The sequence below is a fragment of the Balaenoptera acutorostrata genome, chromosome 6 (assembly GCF_949987535.1).
Source record: "Balaenoptera acutorostrata chromosome 6, mBalAcu1.1, whole genome shotgun sequence".
Taxonomy (NCBI): Eukaryota; Metazoa; Chordata; class Mammalia; order Artiodactyla; family Balaenopteridae; genus Balaenoptera; species Balaenoptera acutorostrata.
The window spans coordinates 29,732,385-29,756,090 of NC_080069.1; the positions used below are offsets into that span (position 1 = coordinate 29,732,385).

The 23,706-nt window shown below is 52.2% G+C and overlaps 1 protein-coding gene across 3 annotated transcripts in view; it reads left to right on the forward strand.

Annotated features, from left to right (window-relative positions):
- PHF2 (PHD finger protein 2) overlaps window positions 1-23,706 on the forward strand; it is a 95,162-nt gene that overhangs the window by 40,256 nt on the left and 31,200 nt on the right. For all 3 annotated transcript variants that reach the window (XM_057548726.1, XM_057548724.1, XM_057548723.1), the window contains exons 2-4: window positions 11,933-12,018; window positions 16,696-16,810; window positions 22,220-22,380. In XM_057548726.1, coding sequence (XP_057404709.1) covers window positions 11,933-12,018; window positions 16,696-16,810; window positions 22,220-22,380 — 362 coding nt within the window. The remainder of the gene's footprint in view (window positions 1-11,932; window positions 12,019-16,695; window positions 16,811-22,219; window positions 22,381-23,706) is intronic.

Consider the following 23,706-nt stretch of genomic DNA (forward strand, 5'->3'; position numbering starts at 1 on the left):
GCAAATACAGTCCAGAAATGAGGTTGAGCAGTGAATTCCTAGGCAAAGCTGGCACCTGGGTGCAGACTGTGGCCGAGGGCCAAGGTTGCTAACCAGGAGCGAGCCTGGGACTCATGCTATGCACGTGGGCTGCTTTTCTGGAAGGGGTTGTGTGTCCGCCTAAGAAGGAAGTTATAGCCCCGATGGCTCATGGAAACCCCAGGTGAGAGCTGAGAGGAGCATAGGTCCGGCCTCACCTGGCTTCCTAAAATCGGCCCTGCTACAGCAGCTCCCAGGCCCCAGCTTGTCTTTAGAAATGGGCCTGATCCAGTGAGTGAGGTGGGGCTTGGGGTCCAGATCTTCAAAACCTTCCCAAAGGCTCTACCATCTTGTCTGGACATATTGCCAAGACAATATAATTGCCAGGACATATTAGTAAGTGGAAACCCCAGGGCAATAACTGGATCAGCCCTGGACACTGAGGCCACAGGTCAGACGTTGTGGGGGCAACAGAGTGACCCCTCACAAAGTCGCTTCTTCATCCCCTGATAGTGGACTTGCCCTGGCCAAGAGACTCCAGTCTGCATGCCCATGGGGACACAGCCTGAGCCGAGTCTGTGACCCGCACCAGCACCACCCATGGGGCACTCGTGTCAGGCGTGGTTGTGCAGGAACACCAGACAGTCCAGAACTCAGTGTCTGTAGGAGATCACTGGCTTGGAGCGTGCAAAAGGCAATAGCGCCAAAGACAGATAGCGTCCCTCACCCCCATTTAAGGAGCCCAGAGGCTGGGCAGCTGGTGCCACGTGTGATTCTGAGACAAACATACAAACAGCTGTGAGGAATGTTGTCGAGACAACCGGGAAAATGTGACTATGTAGACATGTGCATTAGGACACGTCTTATGGTGTTAACTTTGATGTTGTGGTTATGGTGGCGACAGCTTGGTTCTTAGGAGACTGCAGGCTGATGAATTAGGGGGCCGGTCCTCACGTCTATAACATATTTTCAAGTGTTTCAGAAAAACACTACAGAGATATAAAGCAAATGAGGGGAATTGTTAACCACTGGAGAACCTGAGTGAAGGGAACGCGGGCATCCATTGTAATTTTTCTATAGGGTTTAAAATTTCAAAACGGGAGGTGGGTCGGGAGAGCCCTCTCAGGTGATGGTGACATTGAGCAGGCAGAGAACTGTCACCTACCTGCTCTGCCTGAGTCCCTCACCCGTGCCCGGGGAGGGCCTGGGTCCTGTCCATCTCATAGTGGCACCTGTTTGTAGACTCCCCAGGGCTGTACTCTGCCCCACTTGGGACCCTTCCCAGGGCCCTGTGCTTGCTCCCCCCTGCCCTGCTCTTCTCTATCCTGTCAATCCTCTCACTGCCCCTCCCACTGCCTTCGGTGCCTTTACTAGATGAAGGAGACTAGGGACGTGAGTCACCTGCTCCAAGGTGGCTGGCAAGAGAGGTGTGTGGACATTGGAGACCTTGACCTCCACCTGCACCCACTGGAGTGAGCGACATCAGTTTATAGGGTCATGACCCACCTTGTTTAAACCTTTGAACTAGGAGAGAGGAGAAACCCCACGTGTCCTGCAAGGTACATCTATGAATGTTTGCTTCCATTGCAAGTATGGACGCAAGTGTTTCTTTTAGAGATTGTGATAAATTGTGATAAATTGGGAAGTTAAGTGAAGGCTCTCTGGGCTCTGCTTTCCTCCCCTGCAGTGGTGCTTCCTCCAGATTCCTCTGAATGGTGCTCTCCGGGTTGGCCTGGAAGATGATGGAGACTCCTCTCCAGCATGTCTGCCTGTGGCTTCCATCCCCCCATGGCTTTCATCCCCTCCGTGGCTTTGTCCCCCCGATGGCTGCTGTTCCCCCATGGCTTCCAACCCCCCATATCTTCCATCCCCCGGAGGCTTCTGTTTCCCCTGGGTGCCCCATCCTGCTGAGGGAAGTGTGGAGAAGCACAAACAAAGGTATTACGGCCAGGAAGGAAAAACTCTGGGCAAGATGGGGTGGGGCTCAGCTGGTCAGAGGCCACTGGCCCCTTATTCTCTCCTTGGAGATAAGGAGGGGCTGGGCTGGAGTCCATTCACCTCAGAGTCCTGGAGGAGTGGATGTGACACATCTGGGAAGAAGAATAGATGTTGACATTCTTTCCATGTGGATTCTGTGTTTCCCTCTGGAGTTTTGCTCTTTCTCAGCCACTTGCTGACAGATGAGAGCATGTGTCATGATCCATCAGACCAGCAGGAGAAAATGTTGATGATGATGATAATGATGCTGGTGATGGTGATGGTAGTGATGGTACTGGTGATGGTGGTGATGATAATAGTGATGATGGTGATGATTGCAGTGATGATGATGGTGATGGTGATGGTGACTACAACAAGCAGTGAACTGTCTTTGCAGGCTCCTGCTGTGTGCCAGGCGTGGCGCTGGGCATTGTACATACAATCCTTTTTGAGCTTACCTGCCCCACTGGCAGGGGCTGGGAGGACAATTGTCCTTCACATTCTGGAACCTGTTTTCATTTCTTCTGAGTATTCAGTCCCTCCCCATAGTCCTGGTTATCTGTGGCTGTGTAATAGTCACCCCAAAACATAGTGGCTTCTGACAACAACTGTGTGGATTTTTCCCACAAGTCTGCATCTGAGCTCAGCAGGCAGACCTACCCCCACCAAATCTCTGTCATTGCTCTGTGGCTGGGTCCCCACGAGGTCCAGGTGGAAGCCGCATGGTCTGTGTGACTCTTGGGGGTCCTGATATACTGAGTCCCCAGGCTGACTGCCCTCCAGGGTTGGTAGTGAGACCCTCCTCTGTGGCGCAGTGTCACCTACCGCCCCCCAGGCCATGGCAGGCACCCTGTCATCCCATGCACACAGGCACTCCCCTCCCTGGGGGCCAGGCTTTTCCAGCTGGGCCAGGTCTGGCTGTTTTCTCTTTCCCCTTTCCTGCTCTTCTTTATGAACTTGTCCTATGAGGGCTCAGGTTCCTCAGGGGTCCGGTCCTTATTGCACCCCCCACCTCCTCCTGTGGCAAAGTGTTTGCTACCTACTCCTGCAAAGCAGGCCCTTGGCTGACTGGAAGCTGTGAAGGCTCCTGAGCCTGGCGTACGAGCTGTGGGGTGCAAACAGACTTGGCTGCCCCCACCTGCTCTTGCCACCTTTTCACTTAGTCCTGGCAAATGCGGACCTCTCTGGGCCTCAGCTTCCCCCTTGCACACCATGCCTGAGGCTCTTAGGGTGAAACCACAAAACCCATGGACAGCTGCTGCCTGGGGGCGTCCCGAGGTGGGACCCAGACACACTGCCTTGAGCCCATGTGTGGCTCTGAGGGTGTCAATTCCCTCCTCCCACTGTGATTTCTCCCCTGTCGTGTGCAGAAGGTTGTGTGGCTCCTGGACTGGTGGCTGGGCATTCAGTGATTTAGTAGTTGTTCACACGATTAGGGCCTAAAGGACCACCTTAAGTATGACATGTGGCTGATGACCATCTTGAAGCCGAGTGGTGACCGAGTTGTGGTCCCCATGGCTGCATCGTGTGGAAATGTGTCAGTGAACAGTTTCTGGGTGTCCTTCGGAGACCGCAGGCTGGAATGGGGGAGGATGAGGGAGGAAGGGGATGGCCGTGAAGTGGGGCTGGCTTGACATAGGATGAAGTCATCATGAGGGGAATCACTGAGCACCCCCATGCCTTCTAGGGCTCCTTGGCCAGCCCAGGCTTCCATGCAGGTGTCTGCCTGCCCTGCCTCTCCCTGTTGTCTCCAACGTGGCCTCTCCCCTCCATCAGGCTCCCTGGGGGAGACCCAGGGGCCCTGAGATGGGTGTCCCAGCCTCGCTGCAGGGTGGACAGCTCAGGAGCCCCTCTCAATGGGGCACCAGGACCTAAGAAATGCAGGAGGAGGTGAGCTGGGAAGGGGCACCGTTCTGACTTTCCAAATAAAGCAGGAATTTTGCTGCTTGTTATAAAAAGAATACACACTCATTTTCAGTGATTTAGGAAAGTACAGAAAAGTGTAAAGAGAAAACAAGCATGCCACTGCCTGGCACCAGTGTGGAACCCTTCTGTGTGCCAGGGCTGTAGTTTTAGTGTCTGCAGATCTTAAACATGTACACTTAAAAATAAAACCTGAGTTTTGATGACTGCATAATATTCTGCTGTGTGAGCGTAGCATGACCTGGGTATCTGACCTCCTGGCTGGAAAAGTTTACTACTCCTAATTTTTCGCTGTTTTAAATAATCTTGCGGTGGACCATCTTGCATGTGAATCTTGTATGCATTTCTACTTTCTGCCTTGTAATAGGTTTGTAGTTGTGGAATTACTGGCCTGAAGGATAAAATCCTTCTTAAAGCTCTTGGCACACACGACCATATTTGGGGAGACTCCTCCCCATGTTAATTCCTCCATGGGCAGGATGAGTGCCTGGTCCCTGTGGCCCCACCTGCATCATGACCATTATTGACACGTCAACTGTGCCACCTCTGAGCCCCTCGGTGCTTCACACTGCAGGGGCTGGCATGTGAGGTGAGGTTTACCCGTCCCCCTCCCCTCTGGAACTGAAAGGGGCCACTTCCTTCTTTGAGGCTCCTCCCCTAACTTAAAAAAAAAGTCAAAACAGTGTTACAGAAGTTGTGGTTTATGTTAAATCAACATTCTTGACAACACAATAGAAAAAAACCACAATGCGATCTAATTGTGGATTCATGAGAAAATTCCAGCCTTGATTCTCACAGGCTGAGCAGAGGAGTGTGGTGGGGTGCCCAGGCCGGGCCAGGAGCCTGTGCCCTGGGGAGCTCCTCAGGCAGGGCCATCACCATGAGGTCATACCCTGCATGCTTGGGGCTGGGATTCTAGAAAGTCCTGCTGGAAGTCGCCCTACTGGAGGGCAGAGCAGGGATTACTGTGGGATGACCTCAGAAGAGCCGCTTCCTCTCTCGGTCCCCCTGGCCCTTGGTGTCACAAGGGTCTCACAACCAGAGCATCTCCAAGGGGCAGATTCAGATTTTGCACAAAGAGCAGGGAACCCAGGCTTCCTTGGGAGCAGGACTTCCCAAGGGCAGCTGGCCACTTTGGCAATTCTGACATGATTTTGCCGCCTTTGCAAGTGTCTGAAATCTGCAGCCTCCCACCCCTCAGTTCCCTTTTTCTTGGTCATTTTCTTTGACGTCTTATCCCCCACTCACCTCTGCCTTTGAAAATTCTGTTGTCTTTCTACTTACTTGGCTCTGGGTACCAAATTACCTTTAACATTTGTTTGGGGTTGACTTTCTGGCGTGCTGGGGTGGCTGGTGGCTCAGATCAAACCAGTTCCTGGCCCCACTGTGTCGTGAGCCCCTGAAAATGCAGCTGCATCTCTCCTTGTTTCTCACCACCTGCCCCCTCAGTGGCAAGGTGAGTGTGGTGGACTGAATGAGCACATAGACAGGAACACATGGGCCCACACACACACTTGCACACACGTGTATGCACACATGTGCAACTTACACATGTATGCACACATGCATGCAGTGCACATACACTCATGCGCACACACACACACACACACACACACACACATTCACACACCCCATAATTGTGTTTTGGGTTTTCCACCAAAAGAAATTATACCATACACGTTCTCCTATTACCTGCGATTTTTCAATTTACAATTACTGTGGATATCTTTCCATGTCAGGCTGTAAAAATCTACCTCATTCTTTTTATTTTTAAATTAGTTCAGCAGTATCCTGCCCGCACAGAGCATTCTGCATTACCGTCTGCCTGTGCCGGGCAGGTGGTTTCCAGGTTTCCTTTATGCTGTGAGGCCTGGGTCCAACCTCGGTCTGTGTCCCAGCTTCTCCCTCAGCTGTCACATGGGCAGAGCCATCCCTGGGCCCCTGGGAGGTCTACAGGTTGGTGGAAACATCACTCATTCATTTGAGTCTTCTCCTAGGAACCTGGAGTCCTGGGTGCCAGCGACCTGGGTTCTCTCCAAGGGAGGGAAAGCGGGGTCAGCATGGTCCGTGTTGATGTCTTAGGTGGCCCTGGCAGCCTGTGCTTCTGCCTGCTGCCCACCCCCTGGGTGGGCCACGGCTTTCCACCCTGGGCACTGAGGCTGGGCAGGCTGGATTTGGCCCCTGAAGCTTCTGTCCTTTAGGAAGCCATGCGGCCTATGGGGTGCTTGGGGGACTGCTGCTCTCACCAGAGTTAAAAATGACAAATGCCACAATTATCTGGCTGACTGTGTCTTTTTGCCAAGGTGTCAGGGCTGTTGCAGTTGGAGCTCTGTTTTAGAACTGATGTCCTGGGTGATTCTGTCCCCATCTAGCCTCGAGGTCTGTGTAGGGCTTCCCTGCCTTGGCCCCACAACACCTCTCCCAGCTGCTGGTCTTTTCCCCTGTGCCCTGAGTTACCTCCCCCACTCTCTCTCCCTGCCTCTGCCCCTCTTCCTCTCACCCTCATGCCCTCCCCCAGACACCACAGTGTGCTCACCTGGCCAGCGCAGCCCGAGGCCTGGCTGACCCTCCCAGGCTGCAGCTGGGGCTACCTTGTGCAGTTGTGATGATCCTGGGGACACGGATGCAGCTGGGCCCGGACACGTCCAGGGCCCAGCTTGCAGGTGATGCCCCTCATCCTCCTTTTTCCCGTGGACCATTTGCAGGTAACTTCGAACCCCTGCTTGGGCCTGGAGTGTATGGCAGGCTCTAGTGCCTGCTTCCCAGGAGAGTGATGCCCACCTTCCATCAAGAAGCTCACTGTATCCTCATAGAGCTTTCGTCTGTTGCAGTCCCACAAGGGGCAGGGGGCAGGGGACAGGCGAGGCTCTTGGGTGCGTTGCTGTAGACACAGGAGGACTAGCAGGCTGGGTGTGCTGAGCCCCCCACGTCCATCAGGGCAGTCCTTGGGTGCCCAGCTCTTGTTGTGAGCCAGTAGTGGTCTCCGTGGGGTGGGTGGCCCAAGCACTGGCTTCCCCTCCTAGGTGAGGGGCAGCTCTAAGGTGTTCCCAGCAGAACAGAACCCGCCTTCCCTGCTTCTCAGTTTCTCTTTCAGTCCCGGGGCCTTCCTGCACAACATAGCAAACAGCCAGACCCATCCTGGCCCAGGTGAGACCTGAGGCCACCAGGTGGTGGTGTTCTAAAGACCCCCCGGGGTGGAGTTGGGGTGTCAGCAAGCACAATGCACATGGTCGTGACCCCTGGGTCTCAGCTTCCACGCCTGTCACAGGGGCCCCTGCCGTGGGCTTTCCAGAGCATGATGAGGCTTCAGGGATGTGTGGGACCAGCAGGTAGTGTTTGGGGGAGCCAGTCCCAGTAACTAGGCCTGAGGAATGCCAAGCGGGGGGTTTGTATTTTAAGGCACATTGGTTTCCTTCCTTTTGATTGACCTGGAGCCTCCATCAGAGAAGCCCCTTGGACCTTCCAAGGTGCACCTGACTCCTGACCTCCTGAAAGGGCCCTAAGTCTGTGTCATCTGACCTCAGACCTCCTGCCCACCTGCAGGGTCAGTGCCGGCGCATAGAGGCCTTGCAGCAGAACCTGCTGCAGCCTCCTCATTTGTCCCTGGGGCCCCTGGGACCTGGGCAGGCAGGGGTTCACACCGGGCCATGGGACAGAGGCAGACCCATCAGGGGAGGTCGGCCATCCTCAGTGTTTGTGAGCTCCAGGAGCTGCCAGTGAGGAGAGAGCCTGGAGCCGCTGCCCAGTGTGGATGTGCAGTATGCGCTGTTGACCTAAAACAATAACACAGCCAGCTAGTTTACCAGAAAAATGGGTTTATTCAGGCACAGCAAAGAATTGCAGTTTGGGACATGCAATCTCTGGCAAGCCACAGGCAAGTCCAGGGAACAAAGGAGAGTAACATTCTTTTATAGAGGAGAAGGGAGAGTTGGGAGGAGCTGTTGTAAAACAAGAGTCCATTGGAGGAAACTGGGAGTTCGAAATATAGTGGCTTTCATTGGCTAAGTGTGACAGCCTTTGGTTGGCTGGGCTGTTGCCAGGCAAGGAGAAATTCTTCCTCCTTCTGGGTAGTAGTAAAGTAGTAACATTCTTCCTGTTGGAGATACAAAGGTATAGTCTCTTCCTCTGGGTCTATAATTGACATTGAGTGATCGGGTGTAAGAGCTCTCCATTATGGCCTCCTGACTCCATTTTAAATGAGGGTCTGTTTATTAATTTTCACAGGACTCCAGGTGTGGATGTGGGGTGTAACTTCTGGGTCCAGTCTCTGGACCTGGCCAATCCTGAGCAGTTGCAGGGCTCTGCCTTTGTCTCAGTCCATGACTCCTGGTGGGTATGGGTGATGGGGGCTCACTGTGTGCCCGGTTCTACAGTTGCTGGGTTTCAGCCATCTTCACCCTGGTGTGATCGCTGGTATCATGAGCCCACTTTATGGATGAGCAAACTGAGGACAGCCAGCTCAGGGCCTGCCATGCAGAGAAGACCCAAGGCACAGGACCCTTCTGTAGCCTGGCTCTGGAAGGCAGGGGCTTGGGGAAGACTGGTAGGGAAAGAGCAGAGGGTCAGGCCTGGTGGGCTAGCCCTGGGTAGGGGGTGGGGGTTCAGGTGAGCCAGCTCTTCCTCCTCCTGGGTGGAGAGAAGCTGTCCTCTGCTGCCCCGGCCTCCAGGGAGCGCCCCATGCCGGGGGGCTGGGGAGATCTGGCTGTGTTTACTGTCCTCACTGTGCCTTTGCCAATGTGGCATGTTACCAGTTTAATGTGTTCGGTTTTGGTTAATTTGTCAGTTGAAAATGATATGTATTGTGATTTTAGCTTGCCTTTCATGGGTGGTTAATGAGGTTGGGCATCCTTCTCACACAGCTGTAGCATGTGCCTGTTCTGTTCCTGGCTCTGCCCTGTTAATGTTGGGAGATGCCAGTATATAGTTCATGGAGGAAGAGCAGAAAAACTGTGCTATATTTGCTGTACATACTTTTCATAGCACTTTGAGGTTTGTTTTCATGATTTGGAGCACTGTTTCAATCCATCAGTGTCCTCTCCGGTTTCCTTTCCATTTTCTTTTTTGTTTGTTTGTTTAGAAAGTCACTTTGCGTCGTGAGAGCAAATGAGCCCTCATGTTCTGATTTTGATGGCTTTGTCTTTTACATCTGACTCTTCAGACTTCTTTCACTTTATTACCGTTTATGTTCTGAAGTGAAGACCGAACTTTATATTTTCAAAAAAACACTTGCCAAGGTCTTTCTGGGCTTCAGGCTCTGTTCCCAGGGCTGTCGGACTGCGGCAGCTGTGGCAGGCAGTGTCCTGCCCAGGGACCCTGGGGCGTTGGTGGCCTGCAGAGGGTCTTGTCTGCTGAGTGCTCATCCTGGGCTAGTGGCTGAGGGTGGGGGGAGAACTGTCCCTCTGAACGGTGAGGAGACCTTTGGGTGTGGGCAGACAGCTAACCTCTTATGACTCAGTTTCCTCATTGTACAATAGGGCTAATGATAATTATCCCGATTACTGCAAGGTTGCTGCAAAAAAATGAATGTAGAGTTCTTGATGCTGCCAGATGCAGAGTCAGCACTCAGCCAGCCTTAGTGATGATGGATGGTGTCACTCTCACAGGGCCACCAGGTTCTTTTTCTTTTTTATTGAGATAAAATTCACATAAAATTAACCATTTTAAAGTGAACAATTTGGTGGCATTTAATACAGTCACAGTATTGTGCAACCATCACCTCTATCTAGTTCCAGAACATTTTCATACCAAAAGGAAACTCTGTGTGCACTCAACAGTCACTCCCCATTCCTCTCTGCCCCCACCCTCTGGTGCTGCCCGTCGGCCTCTGTCTCTCTGCATTTACCTATTCTGGGCATGATCATGTAACTGGAATCACAGTATGTGGCCTTCTATGTCTGGTTTCCTTCACTCAGCACAATGCTTTTGAGGCTCATCCTTGCTGTAGTGCGCATCAGCACTTCATTCCTTTTTAAGGCTGAATACTACTCCATTGTAGGGCGGCACTGCAATTTGTTGAGCCATTCATCAGTTGACAGACATTTGGGTTGCTTCCATCTTTTGGCTATTGTGACTAATGCTGCTGTTAACATTTGTATACAAGGATTCGTTTGAGAAACTGTTCTTAGTTCTTTTGGGTCTATACCTTGGAGTGGAATTGCCAGGTCATATTATAATTTTATATTTAACTTTTTGAGGAACCACCATACTGTTTTGCATAGAAAATGTACCATTTTATGTTCCTACCAGTAATGTGAGAGGGTTCTAATTTCTCCACATCTTCACCAGCACTTGCTAGTCTCCTGCTTGTTTGTTTTTTTTCTTTTTAAGATTATAGCCATCCTAGTGAGTGTATAGTGGTATCTCATGGTTTTGATTTGCATTTCAGTGGCATCCAGATGACTTAAGGATGTTGAGCTTCTCTTCATGAGCTTGTTGGCCATTTGTATTTCTTCTTTGGAGAAATGTCTATTCAGATCCTTTGACCATTTTTTTTTTTTTTTTAAGGATTTTCTTTTTAATTAATTAATTAATTTATTTTTGTCTGTATTGGGTCTTCGGTTCGTGCGAGGGCTTTCTCCAGTTGCGGCAAGCGGGGGCCACTCTTCATCGCGGTGCGGGGACCGCTCTTCATCGCGGTGCGCGGGCCTTTCTCCATCGCGGCCCCTCCCGTTGCGGGGCACAGGCTCCAGACGCGCAGGCTCAGCAATTGTGGCTCACGGGCCCAGCTGCTCCGTGGCATGTGGGATCTTCCCAGACCAGGGCTCGAACCCGTGTCCCCTGCATTAGCAGGCAGATTCTCAACCACTGCGCCACCAGGGAAGCCCCCTTTGACCATTTTTAAATTGATTTGTCTTTTTGTTGTTAAGTTGTAAAGTTCTTTATGCATTCTGCATGATAGACCCTTATCAGGTAATATGATTTGCAAATATTTTCTCCCATTCTGCACAGTGCCTTTTCACTTTCTTGATAGTGTCCTTTAATGCAGAAAAGTTTTAAAGTTTGATGATGTCTAATTTATGTCTTTTTCCTTTTGTTTCTTTTTTTTTTTTTTTTAATATTTATTTATTTATTTATTTATTTATTTATTTTTGGCTGTGTTGGGTCTTCGTTTCTGTGCGAGGGCTTTCTCTAGTTGCGGCAAGCGGGGGCCACTCTTCATCGCGGTGCGCGGGCCTCTCACTATCGCAGCCTCTCTTGTTGCGGAGCACAGGCTCCAGATGCGCAGGCTCAGTAATTGTGGCTCACGGGCTTAGTTGCTCCGTGGCATGTGGGATCTTCCCAGACCAGGGCTCGAACCCGTGTCCCCTGCATTGGCAGGCGGATTCTCAACCACTGCGCCACCAGGGAAGCCCTTCCTTTTGTTTCTTGTGCTTTCGGTGTCATTTCTAGGAATCCATGCCCAAATCCAAGGTCATGAAGATTCACTCCTGTGTTTTCTTCTAAGGGTGTTATAGTTTTAGCTCTTATATTTAGATTGTTAATCCATTTTCAGTTAATTTTTTGTATATGGTGTGAGGTAGGGGTTCAACTTCACCCTTCTGATATCCAGTTGTCCCAGCACCATGGTACAGCTCCCTGGGGAAGGTGACTTACAGCAGTCCCCTTCACGGGGTCCAGAGGGGCCCTGCCTATGGCTGCAAACTGCCTATGGTGAAATGGTGGGGGTGCCCTGGCTCTGAGACACGCACCCCCCTCCCCCCGCCTCAACCTCCCTGGGCTCTGTGGTGACAGGGCAGTAATGACCCTCATGGAGGCAGGCCCAAAGGATGGCCAGTTCCCTTTGCCTTTCCCAGTCACACATGGTGAGGTCTTCCTTGACCCTCCCTCTCCACTTCAAGTCTCCCATCCCATCCATGTGGGCCACTGTCCCCACACACACTCTGCCCCAGCTGCCCTCATGCTACCCTGCCCTTCCTCTTGAAAAGTGAGTGGGAGGTGCTGCAGATCTTTGCAGGGGAAGCACTTGAGGAGTCCTGACTGCTGGTTAATGATGTCTGTTTCTCATCCGTTTCAGCTGTGTTGGAGTGGAAGAGGAGGAGGCCCCAGACATCGACATATACCACTGCCCAAACTGTGAGAAAACCCATGGGAAGTCCACCCGTAAGTATAGCACCATGCTGCTGCTCCTTGGATCTGACTGTGGGGGCAGGGTCTCTGCTTGGCCTTGACCCCAACCCCAACTGGACCCCACCTTGCTGGCATGAACCGCCCTGTGTAGTTGCAGGCAGGGGACTCTGGTATCTAGGGACCACCTCCTGCCTCATTCATTGCCCCTCATGGCCTTGCTGGGCCCACTGTGGCCCCTCCTGATCATCTCCTGCCTGCACATGCAGCTGGGGCCCCTCACGGCCTTTGCAAAGAGCCCACCAGCCTTCAAAGGCCTGGGCAGGGGTTGCAAAGTCCAGCATTAGCAGTGACCAGGCAACCTGAGATGGGTACATAGCCTGGGAGATGTCCAAGGGGCCATCCATCCCAGCCCTGCCCAGCTCTGCCCAGCTGGCCATCTCTCTGCAGGGGTCCAGGAATGTGGATTGTTGGGGATTTGCTCTCCTTCTCTTCTCTAACACCCCCTGCATGGAATCTTAGGTGATCACCTTTCTCTCTCTCTCTTTTTTTTTCCAGCAGTGAAAAACATTTTTTTTCCTGTCAATTCTACATTATTAATAAGTAAGAGTACAGGGAGGAAAAATAATAGTTTTTTTTTTTTTATTGAAGTATACGGCCAAGGAATGTTGTATTTTTGAAATGCAAAAGAATTCCCTTCTCAAACTGCTATTTGTGCATCACAAGGACTTTATCCTCCTCCCCTTCCATCTGGTCCTTTGGGGGCGTGGGAGGCCCAGTGGGGGCTCCCCAAGGCACAGGCTCATCCAGGGTGGCCCACATCATGGCTAGAAGGCAAGTTCCAAGGCCAGGTCTATGTGGGGGAAGTGCCATGGGGCTTCTGGGGCTGGACCCCTGTAGCCCTTGTGGAGTGAGTCCTGTGGATCCAGTGGGCATAGAGGGAGGACACCAGCACAGGGCGGAAGCCCACCGCCAGCACCCCTGTTCTGTGAGTCGAGGCCAGCCAAGGGAGCCCAGCCCAGCCCCTTGGGAAGCTGGGTGAAGTGGGGTCTCACCTCTCCTTGACTTTTCTTGGACCTCTCTTTGTGCCTGGCCTGTGCCCCATCATCACTAAGTGACCATGGGAGCTGTATGCATTTCGGCTCTTGTGCCCTACCCTCCAGCACGTGTGGGCGTGAGGTAAATGCATGAGAAGATGAAGAAGAGAAGGCCTGGTGGCTTCTGAACTTCCTAGGCATGAAGATTCTCAAGTTCCTGACTTACCCTCATGCCCCTAGAAGTCGGCAGCACTGATGCTCACAATACGTCTCACCTAAATTACCCGATCCTTCTGATAACTGCTTTCCAGCAGGTACAGGAGGATGACTATCATCTCACCTAAATTACCCGATCCTTCTGGTAACTGCTTTCCAGCAGGTACAGGAGGATGACTATCATCTCACCTAAATTACCCGATCCTTCTGGTAACTGCTTTCCAGCAGGTACAGGAGGATGACTATCATCTCACCTAAATTACCCGATCCTTCTGGTAACTGCTTTCCAGCAGGTACAGGAGGATGACTGTCACCCCGTGGCTTAACCTGAATTCCTGGTACCTCATGAACCTCCAGGAAAGCTCAGAGCCTAGGAGAGACAGACAGGGTGTGGACCCAGGTCCTGCATCTCGTGGCCCTGGGTGTGGGGTGGGGGGCTGATCAGGGCTGGGGCCGGGAGACACCCCCCTGCCATATAGAGCTGAGTGGCTGGGTAGGCGCTACCCTGGGAGGTGCTCAAGGAGGGTGGGGGGCAGGGCCACCTCTGTGAGCGCTGTTCTAGATCAGCAGACAGTGTGGGACTGCAGCCTGGCAGGACCTTGCAGCCCCTCCTTGGCTGTGTGTCTGTATGTGTGTCTTGCATGTGTGCACACGTGTGTGCGTGCATATGTGATTTATCAATTCTGTGAATCAGACTTCTTCTTGTTATTGAGGCCTGTGTGCCCATCAGGGACGAAGGCACTGGTTTTAGCATCTTCTGCCAGTGTGCGCTCCTAGATTGCCCATCACCCTTTATTTTACATGTGTGTGCCCTGACCAGAGCCTGTCTGTGACACACTGGTTGGTTTTTTCTGCTTGGATTCCAGTCACACCTTCCACAGTAAGACCCCTCGATGACTCTGTGCCCCCTGGGGGCCCCCTAAGCCCATGAGCCTGCCTCCTTTCCTCGCCCTGGCCTGGGTGAGGTTTGTGATGGGCACAGTGAGGTGGGGATGGCAGGGAGAGGACCAGAACAGGATAGAGCTGGGGAATGGAGCACCAGGATGGGTTGGAGGCGGGGTTTCCAGAGTGAGCTGGGCCTGAGGCCACATCCCTCTGGCTTTGCGTGTCTTTACCAGATCACAGGGTTCTCGCCCCATGCTGTTGCCACCTGTCCCTTGGACTGATTTTGGTCTGTGGCCCTCAGGCCCACAGGTTTACGCAATTCACAGATTTAGGGGGGGACCCAGGGATCCCTGTGGGAACTCGTCAAGGTATCCTTACTGACACGAAGGCTCGCAGGAAGCGGGTGACATGGCCCTTAAAGTGGTTCTGAATCCTGGTGTTGCCTCTTGTTAGCTCTATGACTGCTTAAGAGGTTACTTACTAATTTCTTACTTTCCTCCTCCCTGAGGCAGGTGTAGCTGTCACATCTTCATGGTGGGGTGAACCACGCTTAGGACGGTGGGCCGGGCTGTGGTGCTGAATGCCTTAGGGACACCTCTTGCCCCCATAACCAAGGGGACCCACTGAGACCCACCAGCTTCCTGCTGTCTCCTGGGCACCTTGTCAGAGGGCCCCTGCCTTGGGCCACCATAGGCAGGAGAAGGCTCAGCCTCTGGGCTTAGGAGGGTCATGGGCCCTGGGGAGGGAGGGAGCCCACCAGCCAGGGCTGCAGAGGGGTTCAAGGGTAGCCCCATGGAGCTCAGACCCTGCCTCACAGCTTCATCTTTGGCCGTTGTCCCAGCATACCTGCTCCAGCCACAGTATCAGGCGTATTCCAGCCTCTCCATGAGGTGCTTGGAGCTGCCCAGTCCCGAGTGAGGGCCTGGGAAGCCCAGGTGACCCAGGACTGCCACTGGCCCCTGGTCAGCATGCACTTCTCAGGCCCAGCTCCTGGCAGGCAATGGAGATGCTGCTTCTTTCTTCTGCTGCCCACTGCTCCCCTGCATGTCTGCTATCGCTGGGCTGCATGCCCCCTCCAAGACTTGGTTTCCCCACATGACCTTCTGACACAGGTCACTCCACACTCACGAGGAGCCTGGGAAGCCAGGACTAGCATTAATGATGAAGCACAGAGATACCTAGTAACTTGCCTAGGGTCACATGACTACAGGATAGTTGGATCCCTTTGGATCTCCTGTCTGTGCCTGGTGCTGCCACCAGAAGTTCCAGCTCCGGACCTCACTTCGTAGGATCTTGACAGATTTCTATAGTATCCACTCACACCTTGGTCTTGGAGACCAAGCATGATGTAAATATCACCTGTTGTAGGAGACAGTCTCAAGGAGCTATGACTTGATGAGACGGGGAAGGGGTGGCAGTTTGGAACAGAGCTCAGCTCAGCCACCACCCACCCAGCGCCTTCCCCTTCTTGCTTTAGGCAGGTCCTACTCAGGGGCAGTTGTCAGCTCCCTTCATCCCCACAACCACCGAGATGCAGGAGGACTGCAGCCCCCACCCTGTCTGCATCTGTGAAGGACAGGCACCCTGAGGGCCCCGCCAGCTCTCCCTCACCTCCAGTCTCATCTCAGCCTGTTTCAAACCCTTCCAGGCAGTCCCCAGGGATGGTCTCCATGCCTGGCCCATCTTCACTCACCGAGTTAATCTGTGGCTTCCCTGAATGGGAACAAGGGTATCAGGGAAATAGCTTCCTTCCCTCTGGGGGCTCGAAGTCCAGTAGGGGCAAATGTTAGTGTGTATGCGTGTGCACGTTTGTGCTTGCGTGTGTGTGTGTGTGTGTGTGCTAGTGTGCACGTGCCTGTCCCAGTCCAGTAGGGGCATGTGTGCTTGCACGTGGGTGCACATACATGTGTATGTGTGTGCACGTGTGTCACAGCCCAGTAGGGACAGGTGTGCATACTCACGTGTAAAAAGTCCAAGGTGGGTGTGTCCAGTGCCCTTGGAGCATGTGTGACAATAGGACAGCCTGAGGGAGTGGGCAGGGGGTGGGGAGGGCAGAGGGCGGGCACGGCAGGTGGCGCTGGCCTGCCCTGCCTGTGAGTTGTGGTCTGTCATGGCAGCAAAGGTCCCAGCAGGGAAGGACAGGGTTGGTGCTGTTTGAGGGCAAATCTGAGGGGAGGCCAGGCGGGAGGTGTCCAGAATAGTGAGCCTTAGTGGGACCTTCTCAGGAGGCGCCTCTGACGAGTTCTCAGCAGACTACTCAGTCTGCTGAGTGACATGGGGTCCCAGGAAGGCCCCAGCTTTCGGGTGCCATCGTCTGAGCTGGCAGGTCGGGAGGTAGGGAGTGAGGTGGGGGCTGTGACTCAAGGACGTGGAGGGCGGGGGCTCCTGACCCTGTGACAACTTGGGGTCCTGAGAGGCAGGGGAGGCTGGGTGGGCCAGGGACAGGGAACCCCAAGTTCTTTGCCTCTGAGGGGCCTGAGTCTTGCAGCATTCACGGTGGCTGCCCTCGCGGCCGGATCCCTGGAAGCACGGGGAGGGGGCTGTGGGTGATGACCTGCCTCTTGTTCCCCCGCAGTGAAAAAGAAGCGAACCTGGCACAAACACGGCCCGGGGCAGACTCCCGAAGTGAAGCCCGTGCAGAACGGCAGCCAGCTCTTCATCAAGGAGTTGCGGAGTCGGACCTTTCCCAGGTGAGCAGCTGGCAGCCTTTTCCTCTCCAGCCTGCCTGCTCCCTCTGAGGTCTGGGTACGCACCCCACCACTAGGGCTCCAGGGCCATGGGTTTCCTTCCGGGGGAGCAGCACAGTCCCCCAAACTCCAGGTGCTCCCGGCATGGGGGCTGATCTCTCCCTTCTCAGCACCTCCGAGGACAGGTCATGGGGACCCTCTTCACAGCCCGGGAGGGAAGGGACCTATCTCCCCCACCTGGTATGGCCCTTCCCATGGAACCTTCCTGAGAGAGAGGCTACCGTCCCCATTTTATGGACCAGGAGTGGGGGCTGGTGTCCAGCCTGAGACCATCCTCTGGAGGTGGCAGGTCCTGTTATCAAATGGCTGTGGGCTTTCCTCTGTGTCCACGGCCTGGTAGGGTGTCCCTACGTCTTCTTAGAGCACACTCTCCCCCTGCGCAGCCTTGTCCTATATGAGGACCGAGGGCAGAGAGCAGGATCAGGGCCACAGGAAATGGTTTCTGGTGAGGGGGGCACCATGACTGCGTGGATGTGAGGTTGTACAGACAGCTGCTCTGAACCACCCTTGTCCCTTCACAGCTGGAAGACAGTTCCTGTTTGTCTGACAAAGTCTTTACTTCTTCTTCACTTTTGAAGGATAATTTGATGGGCACAGAATTCTAAGTTGGTGGGTTTTTTCTTTTAACACTTCAAATGTCTCACCCTATGCTCAACTTGAGTGCATGGTTTCTGGTGAGAAATTCAGTGTAACTCTTACCCTTGCTCCTCAGTGGATAAGGTATTTTTCCTCTCTGGCTTCTTTCTTTTTTATTTTCTTTTTCCCCACCTTTATTGAGATATAATTCATATACTATACAATCCATCCATTTAAAGGGTACAATTCAGTGTATTCACAGCTCTGCACCACCACCAGTCAGTTTTAGAACGTTTCCATCACCTCAAAACGAAACCTGTAGCTTTATCATCCTCATTCCTCCCCACTTCTCCCTGAAGTCCTATCACTAATCTGCTTTCTGTCACTGTAGATTTGCCTATTCTGAACATTTCATCAAAATGAAATCAGAGAATATGTGGCCTTTGTGACTGGCTTATTTCACTTAGCATAATGTCTTCAAGGTTCATCCAGGGTGTAGCAAGTGTCAGTGCTTCATTCCTTTTTTATGGCTGAATAATATTCCGTTGTATGGATAGACCACATTTTGTTTATCCGTTCTTCAGCTGATGGACATTTGGGTTATTTCTGATTTTTGGCTACTGTGAAGAATTCTACTATAAATGTTCTCGTAAAATATTTTGTTTGGACATATATTTTCATTTTTTTAGGAGTAGCTCAATATTTAATTGTTTGAGGAACTGCCAGACTGTTTTCTAAAGTGGTTGTACCACTTTCCATTCCCACCAGCAGCGTCTGAGGGTTTCAATTCACCAGAACTTGTTATTATCTGACTTTTTTTTTGGCTGCGTCGGGTCTTAGTTGCGGCACGCGGGATCTTTGTTGAGGCATGCAGGATCTTTGTTGAGGCATGCAGGATCTTTCGTTGAGAAGCACAGGCTTCTCTCTAGTTGTGGCATGTGGGCTTCTCTGTAGCGGGCTTTTCTCTAGTTGTGGCATGTGGGTTTTCTCTCTCTCGTTGAGGCGTGCGAGCTCAGTAGTTGTGGTGAGCCAGCTTAGTTGCCCCGCGGCATGTGGGATCTTAGTTCTCCAACCAGGGATCAAACCCCGCATCCCCTGAGTTGGAAGGTGGATTCTTTACCAGTGGACCACCAGGGAAGTCCCTTATCTGACTTTCTGATTCTACCTATCCTTGTAGGTGTGAAGTGGTCTCTCACTGTGGTTTTAATTTGCATTTCCCTGATGACTAGTGATGTTGAGCATCTTTTCATGTTCTTGTTGCCCATTTGTTGTTTTCCCATTAAAAGTTTTTTTTTTGTCTTTTTATTATTGAATTGTAAGCATTCTTTATGTATTTTAGATACAAGTCCCTTACCAGATATATGATGTGCAAATACTTTCTCCAGTTTTGTGGGTTGTCTTTTCACTTTCTTGGTGTCTTTTGAAGAACAAAATTTTTTAATTTTGATTAAGTCTAATTTATTTAGTTTTTCTATTGTTGCTTGTGCTTTTGTTTTAGACAAAAACAAAAAGAAACCATTGCCAAATTCAAGGTCATGAAGATTTATGCCTATGTTTTCTTCTAAAAGTTTTATAGTTTTAGCTCTTATATTTATGTCTTCAACTCATTTTGAGTTAATTTTTGTATATGGTGTGAGGTAAAGGTCCAACTTCATTCCTTTGCATGTGGATATCCAGTTCTCCCATGCACCATTTATTGAAATGCCTATTCTTTCACCATTGAATTATATTGGTACCCTTGATGAAAAACAATTGACCATAGATGTTTGGGTTTATTTCTGGACCCTCAGTTCTGTTCCATTGATCCATATGTCTCATATTATGCCAGTACCACACAATCTTGATTACTGTAGCTTTGTAGTGAAGTTTGAAATTGGGAAGTGCCCTCCAACTTCCTTCTTTTTAAAGACTGTTTTGGTTATCTGGGTGCCTTGTATTTCATGTAGCATTCCAAGTTCAGCATATTAGTTTCTGCAAAGTAGTCAGCTGGTATTTTGACAGGGATTGTGTGGAATCTGTAGATTAGTTTTCCATTATTTCTTGAATCGCACTCCTTCCTTCTAGATTTGGTTTCCTTCTTGTTGAATTATATCCGTTAGTAGTTCTTTCAGAAAAGGCCTATAAAAATATTCTCTGTGTCTGAAAATATTTTTATTTTGTCTTTATTCTTGCATGATTCTAATTTTCTAAAATGGATCTAAAATTCTAGAGTAAAAGTTATTTTCCTTGAACTTTTTGGAGATACTATTTTGTTGTCTTTTGACATTTCTTGTTACTGATATCAGTCTAGCCGCTGGAGTTTTTGTTTTGTTTCATTTTCATTTTTGGTAAATAATCTGTTTTTTTCTCTGAAAACTTTTGAGATTGTTTTCTCATTTTTAATATACTATAGGTAAACTGCAGTGCCTCTAATGGGCATTTATTTTTATTTATCCTGTTCAGGACTCAGTAAGTGCCTTTAATTTGAGGTGTCATATTTTATCTCAATTCTGAAAAATGTCCTGTTTTCTCTTTTAATAGCACTTCTTCCCCATTCTGTCTTATTTTTCAGATCTTTTCATCAAATTCACTATTTTCTTTTCAGCCAGCTACTATTTAATGTATCTACTGAGTTTTAAAAAATGTCAATCATCATATTTTTCTTTTCTACAATTTCTATTCCTTTTTAGTGTTGCCTGTTCTTTTCCCTCCTTCTCTGTTCTTTGCCTTATCCTCTCATTATCCCTTTGGATGTGTTTAATGTACTTGTCTTAAAATCCCCTTTTCAATTATCCTTTTATCCTCAGTTCTTGGGATCTACTCTTCTGGGCAGATGAGGCTGCTGGCTCTCCCTCCTGGGGGTTCACCTCCTTCTGTGAGGCGTAATCTTCAGAGGGCATCATTCCCATGGCAGCCAGTCTGCCCTGGGTTCTGAGGTGTCCCTACAGGATGGTTTCGTGTTTGCCTCTTGCTGGGTCCTCATGGGTTTCACAGTTCCAGACCCAATCCATGGGTGTGAATTTGGAACTCTCACTAGTGAGACAAGAGCTTGGGATTCCAGTTTATCAAGGGTGACCTTCTACCTCTGGCTGCCTTGTAGCTTCCACAGCTGACTCTGTGCTGTCCCAGTACTCCCAGAGCTTCTCACAGCAGTTGCCCACCACACTACTTCTTCTTCCTCACCCTCCACTCACTCCTTCTGATTTATCCCTAACACTCTGTCACCATGGCGTCAAACCCCAGGATCACTCTTCAGTCCTCGCCTTAACTGACCCTTGTCAACACGTAGCGGTGGTGCAGCCCCCTCTCCTTGAGTCCTGTCCTCCGTGGAGACCATGCCACCATGCTCTGCTGGCTGTCCTCCCCTGCCCGGCCCCCTCCCCTGCTGATGACTCTCCCTGAGGGATTCTGGGAACTCTGCTCGATCCCCACCATCTGTTTCCCTGGCCTCATAGATTGTCCCTTGGCCAGCAGCTCCTCAACTTCTTTCTCCAGCCACTAGTCCTTCTGAGCTCCTGACCGGTCTGTCCAACTGGTGCATCCACTGGCCAATCCCAACAAGTGTGTTCCTACTCAGCTCTGGATCTGCCCCCACCCCCATTCCTGCCCCACCTCCAGGCCTCAGTCGGTGGCCCCGGTCCCTTGGTCACTCAGGCCAGTCCCTTGGCCTCCCCCTGTTCTCCCACCCCCATCTGATCTCCTGAGTCCACCACCTCCCTCTCACTGTCACCTTCTGGTCCAGGCATCGCTTGCTGAGCCTCCTCCTCCATGGTGGCCGTGCCCCACCGTGGTCCTGCTGCTGTCCACTGTACAGCCGCACAGCAGCCAGGTGAACCTCTGACTGTCACTGCCCTTCTCAAGTTGTCCAGTGGCTCCCCAGTGCTCTTGGCATAGGTGGCCTGGCCCACCACCTCACTGACTTGGGTGCTTGCCCCTACCCCCACCCCCAGCCGCCCAGGTCCTTCTTATTCCTCACATTTGCCACATCCTCCTCCCTCCAAGGCCTTTGCTGGTACATTCCTTCTACTTGGAGCCCTGCCCCTCTCACTCCTGCTCCCCCAGTCTTCGACAGGCCCAGTCTGACACTGCTTCCTGCTGTCTCCACCACAGCACACAGCACTGCTCTCAGCTGTGGGTTAATGGCCTTGCATGCTCATCTGATGAAAGCCCCTCTCTGGCGTCACCACACAGGGGTCTTTCCAGCTGGGCCCCACAGGTCTCTGGCGCCCAGGGCAGCATCTGGCACACAGGGAGGCAGGAGAGCTGCTGACCACAGCATCCCAGCGCAGCCCTGGGTCCTGTGTTTGGCTTGTCCAGGGGGTAGGTTCTCTCCGAAAAGGGGTTTATCTCCATCTGCTGTGTGCTTAGACCTACCCCCCATGCAGGGGTCTGATCTCTGAGCACTTGAGAGGAATATTATCGAGTGGAGGGCGAGTGGAGAGCAAGGGAGGTGGGGGAGGGATCTCGTTCACATCTCTCGAGGCTCCCTCTGCCATAGTAAGAGGGATGGGTGCGGTGTGTCCCCATTCTCTACTCACCACGGCCCCGGACAGGTACCCAGACCTCCTGGACCTCAAGGTTCCTGTCTGTGACGAGTGTGTGGGACCCTGTCACGTCTACCTTGTGGCTGCCCTGTGGCCACTGAGTGTGGCACCATGGCAGGTCCTCCTTCTGGGGCATGGGCGGTGTGTGCCTGGAGCTCAGGCTCCATGTCTGCAGCCCTGAGGCCCTGTCCAGGCCGATCATGGAGGCTGGGACCTGGACTTGATGTGACCCCCGTCTTGTATTTCCCTGCAGCGCGGAAGACGTGGTGGCCCGCGTGACGGGCAACCAGCTCACGCTGGGCTACATGGAAGAGCATGGCTTCACCGAGCCCATCCTTGTCCCCAAGAAAGATGGGCTGGGCCTGGCGGTCCCAGCCCCCACCTTCTATGTCAGCGACGTCGAGAACTACGTGGGTAAGTGCCCTCTCCTGCAAGTGAGTTGTGGGCTCCCTGAGCCAGGAGTCCCTGTATACGCTGCCCAGGCCCTGACTGTGTCCCAGAGCCATGTGAGCCAGTGTGACTCAGGGTCCTCTTGTTCCGTTCTGGGTGCTTTTCTTAGAATGAGACCCCATGCCCCAGCAAATGATGCTGGACCCTGGCCCCTTCCCTTCTCAGTTACTCTGCCCGCAAAATGGGGGCTTTGTGGGGACCCCTGGATTCTGCCAGCTACAGTACTGTTGGGCGCTAATGATAGTCATGCCTGGGAGGGCCCCAGCTGTGTTGTCCACAGTTCCTGATGTTCGTGCCATGTCCTTCTCAGCCTCTGCTGGGGCCAACCTGGGGGCTGACCTCCCTTGTCTGCCCTGGACACGCCGTCCCATGGCCCCAGGACTACCTCCTCTTCTGGATCCCTTTGGGTTCTAGCTGGTGCTATTGGCGCCCTGTCTTGTGTTCCCTGGCAGCTCCCAGTGCTGTGGACACCCTCGGTCAGGACACCTCTGGGTGGATGAAGTGCTTGTATGTGCTGGGACATCATCTGGCACAGAGAGGCCAGCACGTGCTTGCAATGACCTTGGCAGGGCTGGTGGCCTCACAGCCCTGGCTCTGAGGCCCTTATGTTTGCTGGGTATTGGGGTGTTCACAGGGATGCCTGGGTGGCCAGTGAGGAGAGGGGAGAGAAAAGACCCTGAAAAGGCAAATGCCAAGGCCAGCTCTGGCCGCACACTGGACAGGAGAGGGCACAGGTGCTGAAACCCTCAGACAAGTTGTTCCATCACTGAGATCTTGACCCTTTGCATCTGTAAGGCTTATGAATGGGGGGCAGGGGGCAGACGGGTGTGAGGATTAAATGAGATCATCTGTACAAGCCACACAGGAAGCCAGTGGCATTCCAGAGAACAGGGGGCGGGGTGGGAAACACCCCTTCTCTGGAGCTGAAGCCCACCAGGGGATGCCCCAAGGCTGGCCAGCTTGTGGCAGGGAGGAAGAAGGGACTCATGTTTTCAGTCTGGGAATGACCACAGTCCAGGACTGTTTCTGCCATGTCGTAGCGCCTGTAATAACAGATAATAGCTAGTGAGTGTCTACCAGGTGCCAGGCATTTTTCTAAGCTGTTTCTGCATAGGAGCTAGTGTTGTCCTGCTCACAACTCTGTCATCCAGGCCCCAGGCTCAGCCAGCTGCAAAGGGCAGGGCCAGGTCTGCCGCAGACCCTGCCTCCCCACCACCCCGCAACCAGTTGTGCTTACAGGAGTGGGAAGCAGCTTACTGAATAGGGGAGGAGACGGTCCAGAGGTTTCTG